At 62.9% G+C, this 11,738-nt stretch overlaps 1 protein-coding gene across 1 annotated transcript; it reads left to right on the top strand.

The window, feature by feature from the left end:
* The first annotated feature begins 775 nt into the window (after positions 1–775).
* KIF1C (kinesin family member 1C) lies at positions 776–11,573 on the top strand. Its single transcript, XM_056503349.1, is given in 23 exon segments — positions 776–851; positions 1,845–1,968; positions 2,238–2,314; positions 2,390–2,569; positions 2,651–2,716; positions 3,527–3,705; positions 3,790–3,901; positions 6,174–6,251; positions 6,359–6,424; positions 6,518–6,593; positions 6,686–6,764; positions 6,858–6,979; positions 7,187–7,299; positions 7,392–7,471; positions 7,703–7,778; positions 7,877–7,956; positions 8,043–8,137; positions 8,404–8,487; positions 9,193–9,277; positions 9,279–9,356; positions 9,437–9,494; positions 10,101–10,721; positions 10,850–11,573. Coding segments are annotated over 22 exon segments (2,988 nt in total). The 5' UTR covers positions 776–851; positions 1,845–1,862; the 3' UTR covers positions 11,327–11,573.
* Positions 11,574–11,738: the final 165 nt, after the last annotated feature.

Below are 11,738 nucleotides of genomic sequence, written 5' to 3'. Positions count from 1 at the left end.
GCGCGGGGGCGTGGCCGTGGGGGGCATTCGGGGTCGTGTGGGCGGGGAGACCCCCTGATAATAAATTGTATTAATTAAAGGGTGCAAGTCCGTCTGGAGCGCTCGCTACTTTGGTTATACGGACAAACGCGCAGAGAAGAAATGCAGAAAAAAATACGACCAAAAAAAAAAAATATATAGGGAAAGGGGTGCACGAGGAAAAAAGTGGAAGGAGGAAAATGAGGGGAAAGGGTGAGAAGTGGGAAATGAGGTTAAAAAAAAGAATAAAAATGTGAGGAGGAATTGGGAGAAAGGGTGAGGGAAGAGTGGAGGAGATGACCGAAAAAAGTGAAAAGACACACCTGTGAAATTTGGAGGAGAATGAAGTGAAATGCCTGAGGGGGAAAATGGGAAAAAGGGCCAGAATGGGGAGAAAGAGTAAGGTAAAAACATGCTAGAGGGAAAAGGGAGAAAAGTGAGAAAGAAAATTGAGAAGCTGACAATCGCAGCAAAAAAAATGAGGGAAGCCTGAAGGAAAAAAGAAAAAAAGAACGAGAAAATGGAGAGAAAACTAGAAGAGAAAAGCGAGAGAAAAGCCCTGAAGGAAGAAGGAGAGAGAAATGTGAGGGAAAAACTGGGAAAACCCTGAGGGGAAAAAGGCGGGAAAAGCCGCCCGAGCTGCGGGGGCCACTTGCAGCGTTGCCCCTTTAAGAGGAGGCGGGGGCAGCGCTCACCGCGCGCATGCGTCTCTCGCCAGGCCCCGCCCCCTCCCGGCAGGCCCCGCCCCGCCGGGCCCGGGCGCGGCCGCAGCCCCGGAACCACCGGGAGCACCGGGAACCACCGGGCCGAGGGGATGCGGCACCGCGGGGCCGGTGAGCGGCCGCGGCGGCGCTGTGGGCACAGCTCTGGGAGGTCTCCGGCCTCTGGGGAGCAAATTCGGGGGGCTCCAGGGGGGTAGGGGCAGGTTTGGGGCAGTATCGGGGGTCTGAGGGGTGTGGAAAGCGGGTTTAAGGGGTTCCCGGAGAGCCAGGGGCAGAGTTAGAGGGGCTGAATGTGGTTTGGGGGTGTCGTGGGGGGCTCAGGTCCATAAAGGGCGGGTTTAAGGATCCTATAGGGGAGTTTAGGGGGTTATAGGGATGTGGGAATTGGGTTTAGGGGAACACAGGGTTATAAGAGCAGGTTTAGGGATCCTATAGAGGAATTTAAGGGGTTATAGGGGTGTGGGAATTGGGTTTAGGGGAGCACAGGGTTATAGAAACAGGTTTAGGGATCCTATAGTGGAGTTTAGGGGGTTATAGGGGTGTGGGAATTGGGTTTAGGGGAACACAGGGGTATAAGAGCAGGTTTAGGGATCCTCTAGGGGAGTTTAGGGGTGCGGGAATTGGGTTTAGGGGAACACAGGAGCAGGTTTCGGGGAGCTATGGGGTAAGTTGAGGACTCTCAGGGCGCCCGAGCAGGTGTAGGGGGGTTTGGGGGGTGTGAGGGGATGGTACCCCCGCATTTCGGGCGTTTCAGTGTCGGGGGTGTCGTGTGCTGTTTGTGCTGACCTGGGCTCACCCGGGTGTGTTCTCACTCCCCCCTTCCCCTCTGCCCACCCCAAATCCCACCCTTGACCTTTGACCCTGCCAAAATGCCACCTGCGCCCCGGAGTGCTGGGGAGGGTCGGGCCGGGGGCTGTTTCATCACCGCCGCCTTACCCGGCGCCAGCCCCGGGTTATTTTTAGGGCTCTCCTTGGGCGGGATTTTGGGAGGGACACGGGTCCAGCCCCCCCGGTCCCTCCCTGCCGCCCGTGTTTGTTTGGGGCGTCGCTGCGGGTGGGCAGAGAGGGGGTTCCCCGGGGGGTGACGCTGCTCTGTCGCGACAGGGTGAGGCTGTCGCGGGCATGGCGGGCGCCTCGGTGAAGGTGGCGGTGCGAGTGCGGCCGTTCAGCGCTCGGGAGAGCAGCCGCCAGGCCAAGTGTGTCATCCAGATGCGGGGGAACACCACCTGTGAGTGCGGGGCGCCCTGGGGGAGGGTCCCGAGAGGGAGCGACCCCCGGGGAGGGGGGATTGCGACGCGGGACCCCCCCCTCCCCTCCCCTCCCCTCTGCTGTCCCCGTCCTTGTCCCGTGCTGGCCCCGGGCCCGGAGGACCAGCTGCCGCCGGGCTAAAAATAGCAACGGGGAGGTTTTTTTGGGGGGGGTGACGGTGCTGGGGAGGTTGAGGGTGACGTGGTGGGGGGGGGTCACCCCAATCCCGCTGTCCCCTCCCCACGCCAGGCATCACCAACCCCAAGCTCCCCAAGGACGGCACCAAGCACTTCACCTTCGACTACTCGTACTGGTCCCACACCTCGGTGAGTGCTGGGCGGGCTGGGGGGGGGGACCCGCGGGCGGCTCCGGGGGTCCCTCACCCGCTCCCCCCCCCGCAGGAGGAGGACCCCAACTTCGCCTCGCAGCGCCGGGTGTACCAGGACATCGGCGAGGAGATGCTGGCGCACGCCTTCGAGGGCTACAACGTCTGCATCCTGGCCTACGGCCAGACCGGCGCCGGCAAGTCCTACACCATGATGGGGCGGCAGGAGCCGGGGCAGCGCGGGATTATCCCGCAGGTCCGGGGCCGGGGGGGCTCCCGCGGGGCTCGGGAAGGGCTACAGCCCCCCCAGCCCCGGCTCAGCGCCGCCCTCCTGCAGCTCTGCGAGGATCTGTTCGCCCGCGTCGCCCGGGAGGGGTCACCCGAGCTTTCCTTTTCTGTGGAGGTGAGGGGGGTTTGGGGTTTGGGAAGGGTCTCATGAGCTCTCTGTGGAGGTTTGGGGGTTTGGGGGTTTGGGAAGGGTCTCCTGAGCTCTCTGTGGAGGTGAGGGGGGTTTGGGGGTTTGGGAAGGGTCTCCTGAGCTCTCTGTGGAGGTGAGGGGGGTTTGGGAAGGATTTCCTGAGCTCTCTGTGGAGGTTTGGGGGTTTGGGAAGGGTCTCATGAGCTCTCTGTGGAGGTGAGGGGGGTTTGGGAAGGATTTCCTGAGCTCTCTGTGGAGGTTTGGGGGTTTGAGAAGGGTCTCATGAGCTCTCTGTGGAGGTGAGGGCGGTTTGGGAAGGATTTCCTGAGCTCTCTGTGGAGGTGAGGGGGGTTTGGGAAGGGTCTCATGAGCTCTCTGTGGAGGTGAGGGGGGTTTGGGGGTTTGGGAAGGGTCTCATGAGCTCTCTGTGGAGGTGAGGGCGGTTTGGGAAGGATTTCCTGAGCTCTCCTTCTCTGTGGAGGTGAGAGAGGTTTGGGGGTTCACAGCACAACCCTCTGGGCAATTTGGGTGTTCAGCTCCAGCAAACTCACCCCACACTCTCCCCAGCAGTTTGGGGGTTCATCTGCCACCCATCCCAACATTTCGAGGTCTCAGCTGTCCCCCCCAGCCCATCACCATTTTGGGGATTCCTCCCCCACAACATCCCCATCAATTTTGGGGCATGCCCCCAGTTTGCCCTCTTTCCTCCCCCTCCATTTTTGCGGTTTCACCCCCTCTGGACCCCCGCGAGTTTTTGGGGTCCCTCCTGAGTTTTTGGGGTCCCCCCCCCTCCAGGTGAGCTACCTGGAGATCTACTGCGAGCGCGTGCGGGACCTGCTGAACCCCAAGAGCCGCGGGGGGCTGCGGGTGCGGGAGCACCCCCTGCTCGGGCCCTACGTGCAGGACCTGTCGCGCCTCGCCGTCGCCTCCTTCGCCGACATCGCCGACCTCATGGACAGCGGCAACAAGGCCAGGTGGGCTCACAGAGGGGCTCGGGGCATTCCCCAAACACCCCCCCAAACAGGCACCGAGGGTCCCCCCCAAACTCGCCCACGCAGGACGGTGGCGGCCACCAACATGAACGAGACGAGCAGCCGCTCGCACGCCGTGTTCACCATCGTGTTCAGCCAGCGCCGCCAGGACCCGCTCAGCGACCTCGCCACCGAGAAGGTCAGGGGAGCCCCAAAACCCGTCCCAGCCCGGGTTTGGGTGGCCCTGAGATCGCCCCCACAATCTCCAAAACTCGCCAGCAATCTTCGGCTGCCGAGTCCTGAGCGCCCCCGAAATTCATCTTCAGCCGCTGCCAGCTGCTGAGGGATGTCACTGCAGAAAAATCCCTGAGACTCCCCTGAAATCACGCTGAATCACACCCCAAAATCCAGCCCTAAAACTACCCCTAAAATCCAGCCCCTAAAACCACCCCTAAAATCCAGCTCTTAAAACCACCCCCAAAATCCAGCCCCTAAAACCACCCCCAAAATCCAGCCCTTAAAACCACCCCCAAAATCCAGCCCTTAAAATCACCCCCAAAATCCAGCCCTTAAAACCACCCACAAAATCCAGCCCCTAAAACCACCCGCAAAATCCAGCTCTTAAAACCACCCCTAAAATCCAGCCCCTAAAACCACCCGCAAAATCCAGCTCTTAAAACCACCCGCAAAATCCAGCTCTTAAAACCACCCCCAAAATCCAGCCCCTAAAACCACCCCTAAAATCCAGCCCCTAAAACCACCCCCAAAATCCAGCCCCCTAAAACCACCCCCAAAATCCAGCCCCCTAAAACCACCCCCAAAATCCAGCTCTTAAAACCACCCCTAAAATCCAGCCCTAAAACCACACCCAAAATCCAGCCCTAAAACCACCTCTAAAATCCAGCCCCTAAAATACCCCCAAAATCCAGCCCTTAAAACCACACCTAAATTCCAGCCCTTAAAACCACCCCCAAAATCCAGCTCTTAAAACCACCCCCAAAATCCAGCCCCTAAAACCACCCCCAAAATCCAGCCCTAAAACCACCCCCAAAATCCAGCCCTAAAACCACCCCCAAAATCCAGCCCTTAAAACTACACCCAAAATCCAGCCCTTAAAATACCCCCAAAATCCAGCCCTTAAAACCACACCTAAATTCCAGCCCTTAAAACCACCCCCAAAATCCAGCCCTTAAAACCACCCCTAAAATCCAGCCCTTAAAACCACCCCCAAAATCCAGCCCTAAAACCACCCCTAAAATCCAGCTCTTAAAACCACACCCAAAATCCAGCCCTTAAAACCACCCCCAAAATCCAGCCCTTAAAACCACTCCTAAAATCCAGCCCCTAAAACACCCCCAAAATTCCCCCATCACCCCTGTTCTCCCCGAGTTACCCCAAACCCCTTCTGAATTCTTCCACGCTCCCAAAAATATCCCCAAATTCCCACCAAAACCTCCAAATCCCTCCCCAAACATCCCTAAATTTCCCTGAATTCCCTCCCAAACTCCCCCACAAATCACTCCTTCAAGTCACCCCCCCAAAATTCCACAAAACCCCCCCCACAAGCCCCCTGGATTCCCCCCAAATCCCCTCACACCCCTATTTCCCCCCGGAATTCCCTCCTAGATCCCCCCAAACCCCCTCACACCCCCGGAATTCCCTCCTAGACCCCCCCCAAACCCCCTCACACCCCCATTTCCCCCCGGAATTCCCTCCTAGATCCCCCCAAACCCCCTCACACCCCCGGAATTCCCTCCTAGATCCCCCCCAAACCCCCTCACACCCCCGGAATTCCCTCCTAGATCCCCCCCAAATCCCCTCACACCCCCATTTCCCCCTGGAATTCCCTCCTAGATCCCCCCCAAACCCCCTCACACCCCTGGAATTCCCTCCTAGATCCCCCCCAAATCCCCTCACACCCCCTCACACCCCCGGAATTCCCTCTTAGACCCCCCCAAACCCCCTCACACCCCCATTTCCCCCCGGAATTCCCTCCTAGATCCCCCCAAATCCCCTCACACCCCCATTTCCCCCCAGAATTCCCTTCTAGATCCCCCCCAAATCCCCTCACACCCCCATTTCCCCCCGGAATTCCCTCCTAGATCCCCCCAAACCCCCTCACACCCCCGGAATTCCCTCATAGACCCCCCCAAACCCCCTCACACCCCCGGAATTCCCTCCTAGATCCCCCCCAAACCCCCTCACACCCCCGGAATTCCCTCCTAGATCCCCCCAAATCCCCTCACACCCCCATTTCCCCCCGGAATTCCCTCCTAGATGCCCCCAAACCCCCTCACACCCCCGGAATTCCCTCCTAGATCCCCTCACACCCCCGGAATTCCCTCCTAGATCCCCCCCAAACCCCCTCACACCCCCGGAATTCCCTCCTAGATCCCCCCCAAATCCCCTCACACCCCCATTTCCCCCCGGAATTCCCTCCTAGATCCCCCCAAACCCCCCTGCCCCCCCAGGTGAGCCGCATCAGCCTGGTGGACCTGGCGGGCAGCGAGCGCGCCGACGCCTCGGGGGCCAAGGGCGTGCGCCTCAAGGTGAGCGGCACCGCCCTGCACCCCACAAAAAACAGGGAGGAGACTCCCCAAAAAAAAATACCCAAAAATGCCTTCTGAGCCCCGCTCCCCCTCCTCTCCCTGTCCAGGAAGGCGCCAACATCAACAAGTCCCTGACCACTCTGGGCAAGGTCATCTCTGCCCTGGCTGAGGCGGTGAGTCCGGGGGTCACCCCCATCCCCTCGGGGATCCCCCCACTGTTTTTTTTTGGGGAGCCCTCACAGCCACGTTCTTCCCCCCCACAACAGACCAGCAAAAAGAAGAAGCCGGATTTCATCCCGTACCGGGACTCGGTGCTGACGTGGCTGCTGAAGGAGAACCTGGGTGGGTTTGTGGGTTTGGGGAGGAGCAGGGGAGGGGAGCACGAGGAGTTTTTTTTTGGGGTTCGCAGCCCCCGTTAACGCGTCCCCCCCCAGGCGGGAACTCGCGCACGGCCATGATCGCGGCGCTGAGCCCCGCCGACTGCAGCTACGAGGAGACGCTGAGCACCCTGCGGTGAGGGGGGGCCCTCGGTGGGTTTTGGGGTGTGGGAATCGGGGGATCCCAGCCCTGATCCTGGCCCCCCCTTTTTCCTTCCCCCCCCCCCAGCTACGCCGACCGCACGAAGCAGATCCGGTGCCACGCCGTGGTCAACGAGGACCCGAACGCGCGGCTGATCCGGGAGCTGCGCCAGGAGGTGACGCGGCTGCGGGAGCTGCTCAGCGCCCAGGGTGAGGGGCTGGCCACGATCCGGGGGTCTGGGGTCGTGGGGATGGAGCCAGGCGGGGCTGGGGGGCAGATTTAGGGGGTTTTGTAGGGGGATGGGTTTGCGGAGGGGGTTTGGGGGCAGTGTAGGGGTGCTGAGGGGACAGTGAGGGTTTGATATGGGGGTGCAGGAGGGAACACTCCCCCCACACTGAGCCCCCATCTCCCTCCAGGTCTCTCTGACACCACCCTCTGTGCCCCCCCTGCCACAACATCCCCCACCCTCAACGGGGATCCCGGCCTGGAGCCCCCTCTGGGCCCTACTGAGGCCATGGAGCGGCTGCAGGTGACCCTAAAACACCTTCCTGATCCTCTGGGAGCCAGGGGGTCCCCTGCAGCGCAGGGGGACCCCTCCCCACAATCACTGCTCCCTCCCAGGAAACGGAGAAAATCATCGCAGAGCTCAACGAGACGTGGGAGGAGAAGCTGAGACGGACGGAAGCCCTGAGGCTGGAGCGGTGAGGGGGGCCCCAAACCCCCACCACGACCCCCAAAAACCTTCCCCAACCCCCCCAAATTACCTGAACCCCCCCCTAGCCCCACCATGGTCAACCCAAATGAACCCCTTAGCACCCCCATAGCTCCCCAAACCCCACCTCAACTCTTCCTGAACTCCCCCAGACCCCCTCCAAAGCCCTCTGGGCCCCCCCACACCCTCTCACCCCCCCTCCGTTCCCTGTGCCCCCCAGGGAAGCGCTGCTGGCCGAGATGGGGGTGGCTCTGCGGGAGGACGGCGGCACCGTCGGCGTTTTCTCCCCAAAAAAGGCGAGTCAGTGGGGGCTGGGGGCCCCCACCATGAGGGACACCCTCCCACCCCAGCCCAACCCTGACTCTGTATTTTTGTGCCCCTCGCCCCCCAAAAGACCCCGCACTTGGTGAACCTCAACGAGGACCCGCTGATGTCCGAGTGCCTGCTGTACCACATCAAGGACGGCGTGACCAGGTGATTGGAGGGGCTGTGGCACCCCCAAACCCCCCTCAGGGACCCCCCCAGATCCTCCTGGACCCCCCCCCCAATTTGTGTTTTAGGGTGGGCCAGGTGGATGTGGACATCAAGCTGTCGGGGCCGTTCATCCGGGAGCAGCACTGCGTGTTCCGCAGCCGCCCCGACCCCTCGGGGGAAGGTAGGGGACTCGGGGCGCCACGTTTTGGGGTGCCCCCCCCTTGCCCAGCCCCCTCCTGGCACACCTTAACTCCTCTTTCTCCCCCCCCCCCACCCCAAAATGCTGTCACTGGAGCAGGTCACCACAGCCCTCCCAGGTACCGCTGCCCCTGTGCCGGCCGTGGGTCTGGGGGGATTTTGGGGGCGGCTGGGGATGGGATTTGGGGTTCCCCCGCCTTGGTTCAGCAGGGAGGTGACTCTGCTCCCCCTCGTTGTTCCCTCCCGAAGTTGTGGTGACGCTGGAGCCGTGCGAGGGGGCTGAGACCTACGTCAACGGGAAGCAGGTGACGGAGCCGGTGGTGCTCAAGTCGGGTAGGGACCCCCAAAACCCCCCCCCCCAGATCCCTGTGGCTCTCCCTTGAACCCTCCCAAAAATCTCAGCGTGCCCCCCGCAAATTCCCCTTGAACCCTCCCAAAAATCTCAGCGTGCCCCCCCGCAAATTCCCCTTGAACCCTCCCAAAAATCTCAGCGTGCCCCCCCCGCAAATTCCCCTTGAACCCTCCCAAAAATCTCAGCGTGCCCCCCCCAAATTCCCCTTGAGCCCTCCCAAAAATCTCAGCGTGCCCCCCGCAAATTCCCCTTGAACCCTCCCAAAAATCTCAGCGTGCCCCCCGCAAATTCCCCTTGAACCCTCCCAAAAATCTCAGCGTGCCCCCCGCAAATTCCCCTTGAACCCTCCCAAAAATCTCAGCGTGCCCCCCGCAAATTCCCCTTGAACCCTCCCAAAAATCTCAGCGTGCCCCCCCCCAAATTCCCCTTGAACCCTCCCAAAAATCTCAGCGTGCCCCCCGCAAATTCCCCTTGAACCCTCCCAAAAATCTCAGCGTGCCCCCCGCAAATTCCCCTTGAACCCTCCCAAAAATCTCAGCGTGCCCCCCCCAAATTCCCCTGAACCTCCCACAAACCCGGTTGGATTTTTCTCTCCAATACGTCACTCTGAAACCCCCATTTCCCAACTGAACCCCCCCCCCTTCAAATTGACCCTAAATCCCCCTGTGACCCCCTCCCCAAACCAGGCCACCGCCTCATTTTGGGGAAGAACCACGTGTTCCGCTTCACGCACCCGGAGCAGGCGCGGCGGGAGCGGGAGCGGGGGGCGTCCCCCGGGCCCCCCCCCGGACTGGAACCTGGCCCAGAGGGAGCTGCTGGAGCAGCAGGGCATCGACATGCGCCTGCAGAGGTGGGGACACTGCCCAGGGACACCTGGGGTCACCTGGGGACGGTTCGGGGGGCTCACCCTGTGTGTGTCCCCCCCACCAGGCTCCAGGAGCTGGAGAACCAACCCCAGGTGGAGAAGGAAGAGTCGGAGCAGCCGCAGGTGAGGGGGCCACGGGTCATTTGGGAATTCTGGGTTGTTCTGCTGTCCCCTGAGTGTCCAGCAGGTGTCCTAAGGATAATCCTAAGTGACCCACAGCTCCTCTGGGTGTGTCTGGGTGTCATAGTTGTCACCTCAGTGTCCAACAGGTGTCCTAAGGATAATTCCAGGTGACCCCCAGCTCCTTTGGGTGTATCTGGGTGGCCCCTGGATGTCACATTTGTCACCTCAGTGTCCCCTGAGTGTCCAACAGGTGTCCCATAAAGTGTCCCAGGTGACCCCCAGCTCCTCTAGATGTACCTGGGTGGCCCCTGGGTCCCCTCAGTGTCCCCATGAGTGTCCTGGGTGTGTCTCAGGGTTTTCCTGGGTGTCCCTCAGGGATGTTTGAGTGTCCCTCGGAAATGTTTTTGGGTGTCCCTCCGGGATGTTTTTGGGTGTCCCTCGGGAATGTTTTTGGGTGTCCCTCGGGGATGTTTTTGGCTGTCCCTCGAGGATGTTTTTGGCTGTCCCTCGGGAATGTTTGGGTGTCCCTCGGGAATGTTTGGGTGTCCCTCGGGGATGTTTTTGGCTGTCCCTCGGGTCTCCAGCACGTCCCCCGTGTCCCCGCAGCCCCCCGCCGCCGCGGACCCGCCGTGCTACGAGGCGGGCTGGCGCCTGATCTCGTCGCTGCGCCAGGCGCTGCCGGCGCCCGCCGTGCGCTCGGTGCTCCGCCGGGCGGGGCTCCCGCTGCCGGCGCCGGGCAAGCGCCGGGAGCCGCTGCGCGTTTACCAGATCCCGCAGCGCCGCCGGGACTCCCCGACCCCCCCCAGCACCCCGAGCTCGCCGTGGGTGACCATGGCCGACCTGAAGGCTCAGGCCGTGCGGGAGCTGAGCCTGGAGGTCGCGCTGCGGGAGCCGCGGCCGGCGCGGCGGGAGCTGGAGGCGCTGAGCCTGGCGCGGCTGCGGGAGCTGTGCCGCCGCCACGGCAAGCGGGAGCCCACCGAGCGCGACGGGTGGCGAGCGGTGGCCCGCGACGTGTGGGACGCGGTGGGCGGCGGCGGCGGCGGCGGCGAGGAGGAGGAGGATGAGGGCGGCGAGCGGGTGAGCGAGGTGGAGGGGCTGCGGCTGCACCTGGACCGGCTGGCGGGCATCCTGCGCGAGGTGAAGCGGCAGAACAGCGCCAAGGACGAGCAGATCCGCGCCCTGCGCGACCGCGTGGGGCAGATGGAGCGCGTCATCCCGCTGCCGCCGGTGAGGGACGGGGCGGGGGGTCCCGGGCACCCCACAGATCCCAGCGCCCCGACTCCACAAATCCACCCCTGACACCCCCAAATGTCCGCCCCAGACTCCTCTAACCCCCCTCTCCTCCCCCGCATCAGGACGATGGTGACGAGGCCGAGCCGCCCCCCCGAGACCCCTCCCAGGATCGCCCCCCGGAGCCGGAGCGGGGCTCGCCGCCCCCCTCGCCCCCGTCGGCGGCGGCGGCGCGGCTGTGCCGGCTGATGGAGCAGGACCCGGCGTTCCGGCGGGGGCGGCTGCGCTGGCTGCGCCAGGAGCAGGCCCGTCTGATGGCGGGGGGCGACCCCCGCCGCCCCCCGCGCTTCCACCCGGCCCCACAGGACTCCAAGCTGCGCTTCCCCTTCAAGAGCAACCCCCAGCACCGCCTGGCCTGGGGGGGCGCCGGGGACTCCCCCCAAGCCGAAAACAGCCCCGCGCCGCCGCCCCCTCCCTCGGGACGGCCCCGCCGGGGGTCCCTGGATGGGGGGACGCCTCCCCCCGCCGCAGGAACGCCCCCGCTCCGTGTCCGCCGCCAGCGCTCGGCTCCCGACCTGAAGGCGCGGGGCCCCATCCCGTAGCCGGTGTGGGATTTTGGGGACACGCCTCAACCCCCCCAAAAATGGACAATCACGGCCTCTCCCCACCTCCCCCCCCCCCCCACAATTGGGGGGCTCTCCCCGCCCGGGAGGCCCCCAGCTGCTGTCACGGTGCCCCCCTCCCCGCGTGTGTGTGTCTGTGGGAGCGGCTCTCGGCCGGTGGGACTCCCCTAATTACAGGGGAACCGCTAATTAACGGCGATCCCGCTAATTAAAATGACGCGCCTCATTTCTGGGGGCTCCGCCCCCCAATCTGGTGCCTCCTCTCTGCTGGCCCCGCCCACTCCAGCCTGGCAGCTGGAGGGGCGGAGCCGAGCGGAGTCTCCGCCCCTTTCTGAGGCGGTGCCAGCCGGACCCGCTCATACCATTTATGGGCAAATGTGGGCGTGGCCAT

This window comes from Oenanthe melanoleuca, chromosome 14, assembly GCF_029582105.1.
Source record: "Oenanthe melanoleuca isolate GR-GAL-2019-014 chromosome 14, OMel1.0, whole genome shotgun sequence".
Lineage (NCBI taxonomy): Eukaryota > Metazoa > Chordata > Aves > Passeriformes > Muscicapidae > Oenanthe > Oenanthe melanoleuca.
Note: the sequence above shows the minus strand (reverse complement) of the source record. Positions and strands in the feature narration are given on the sequence as shown.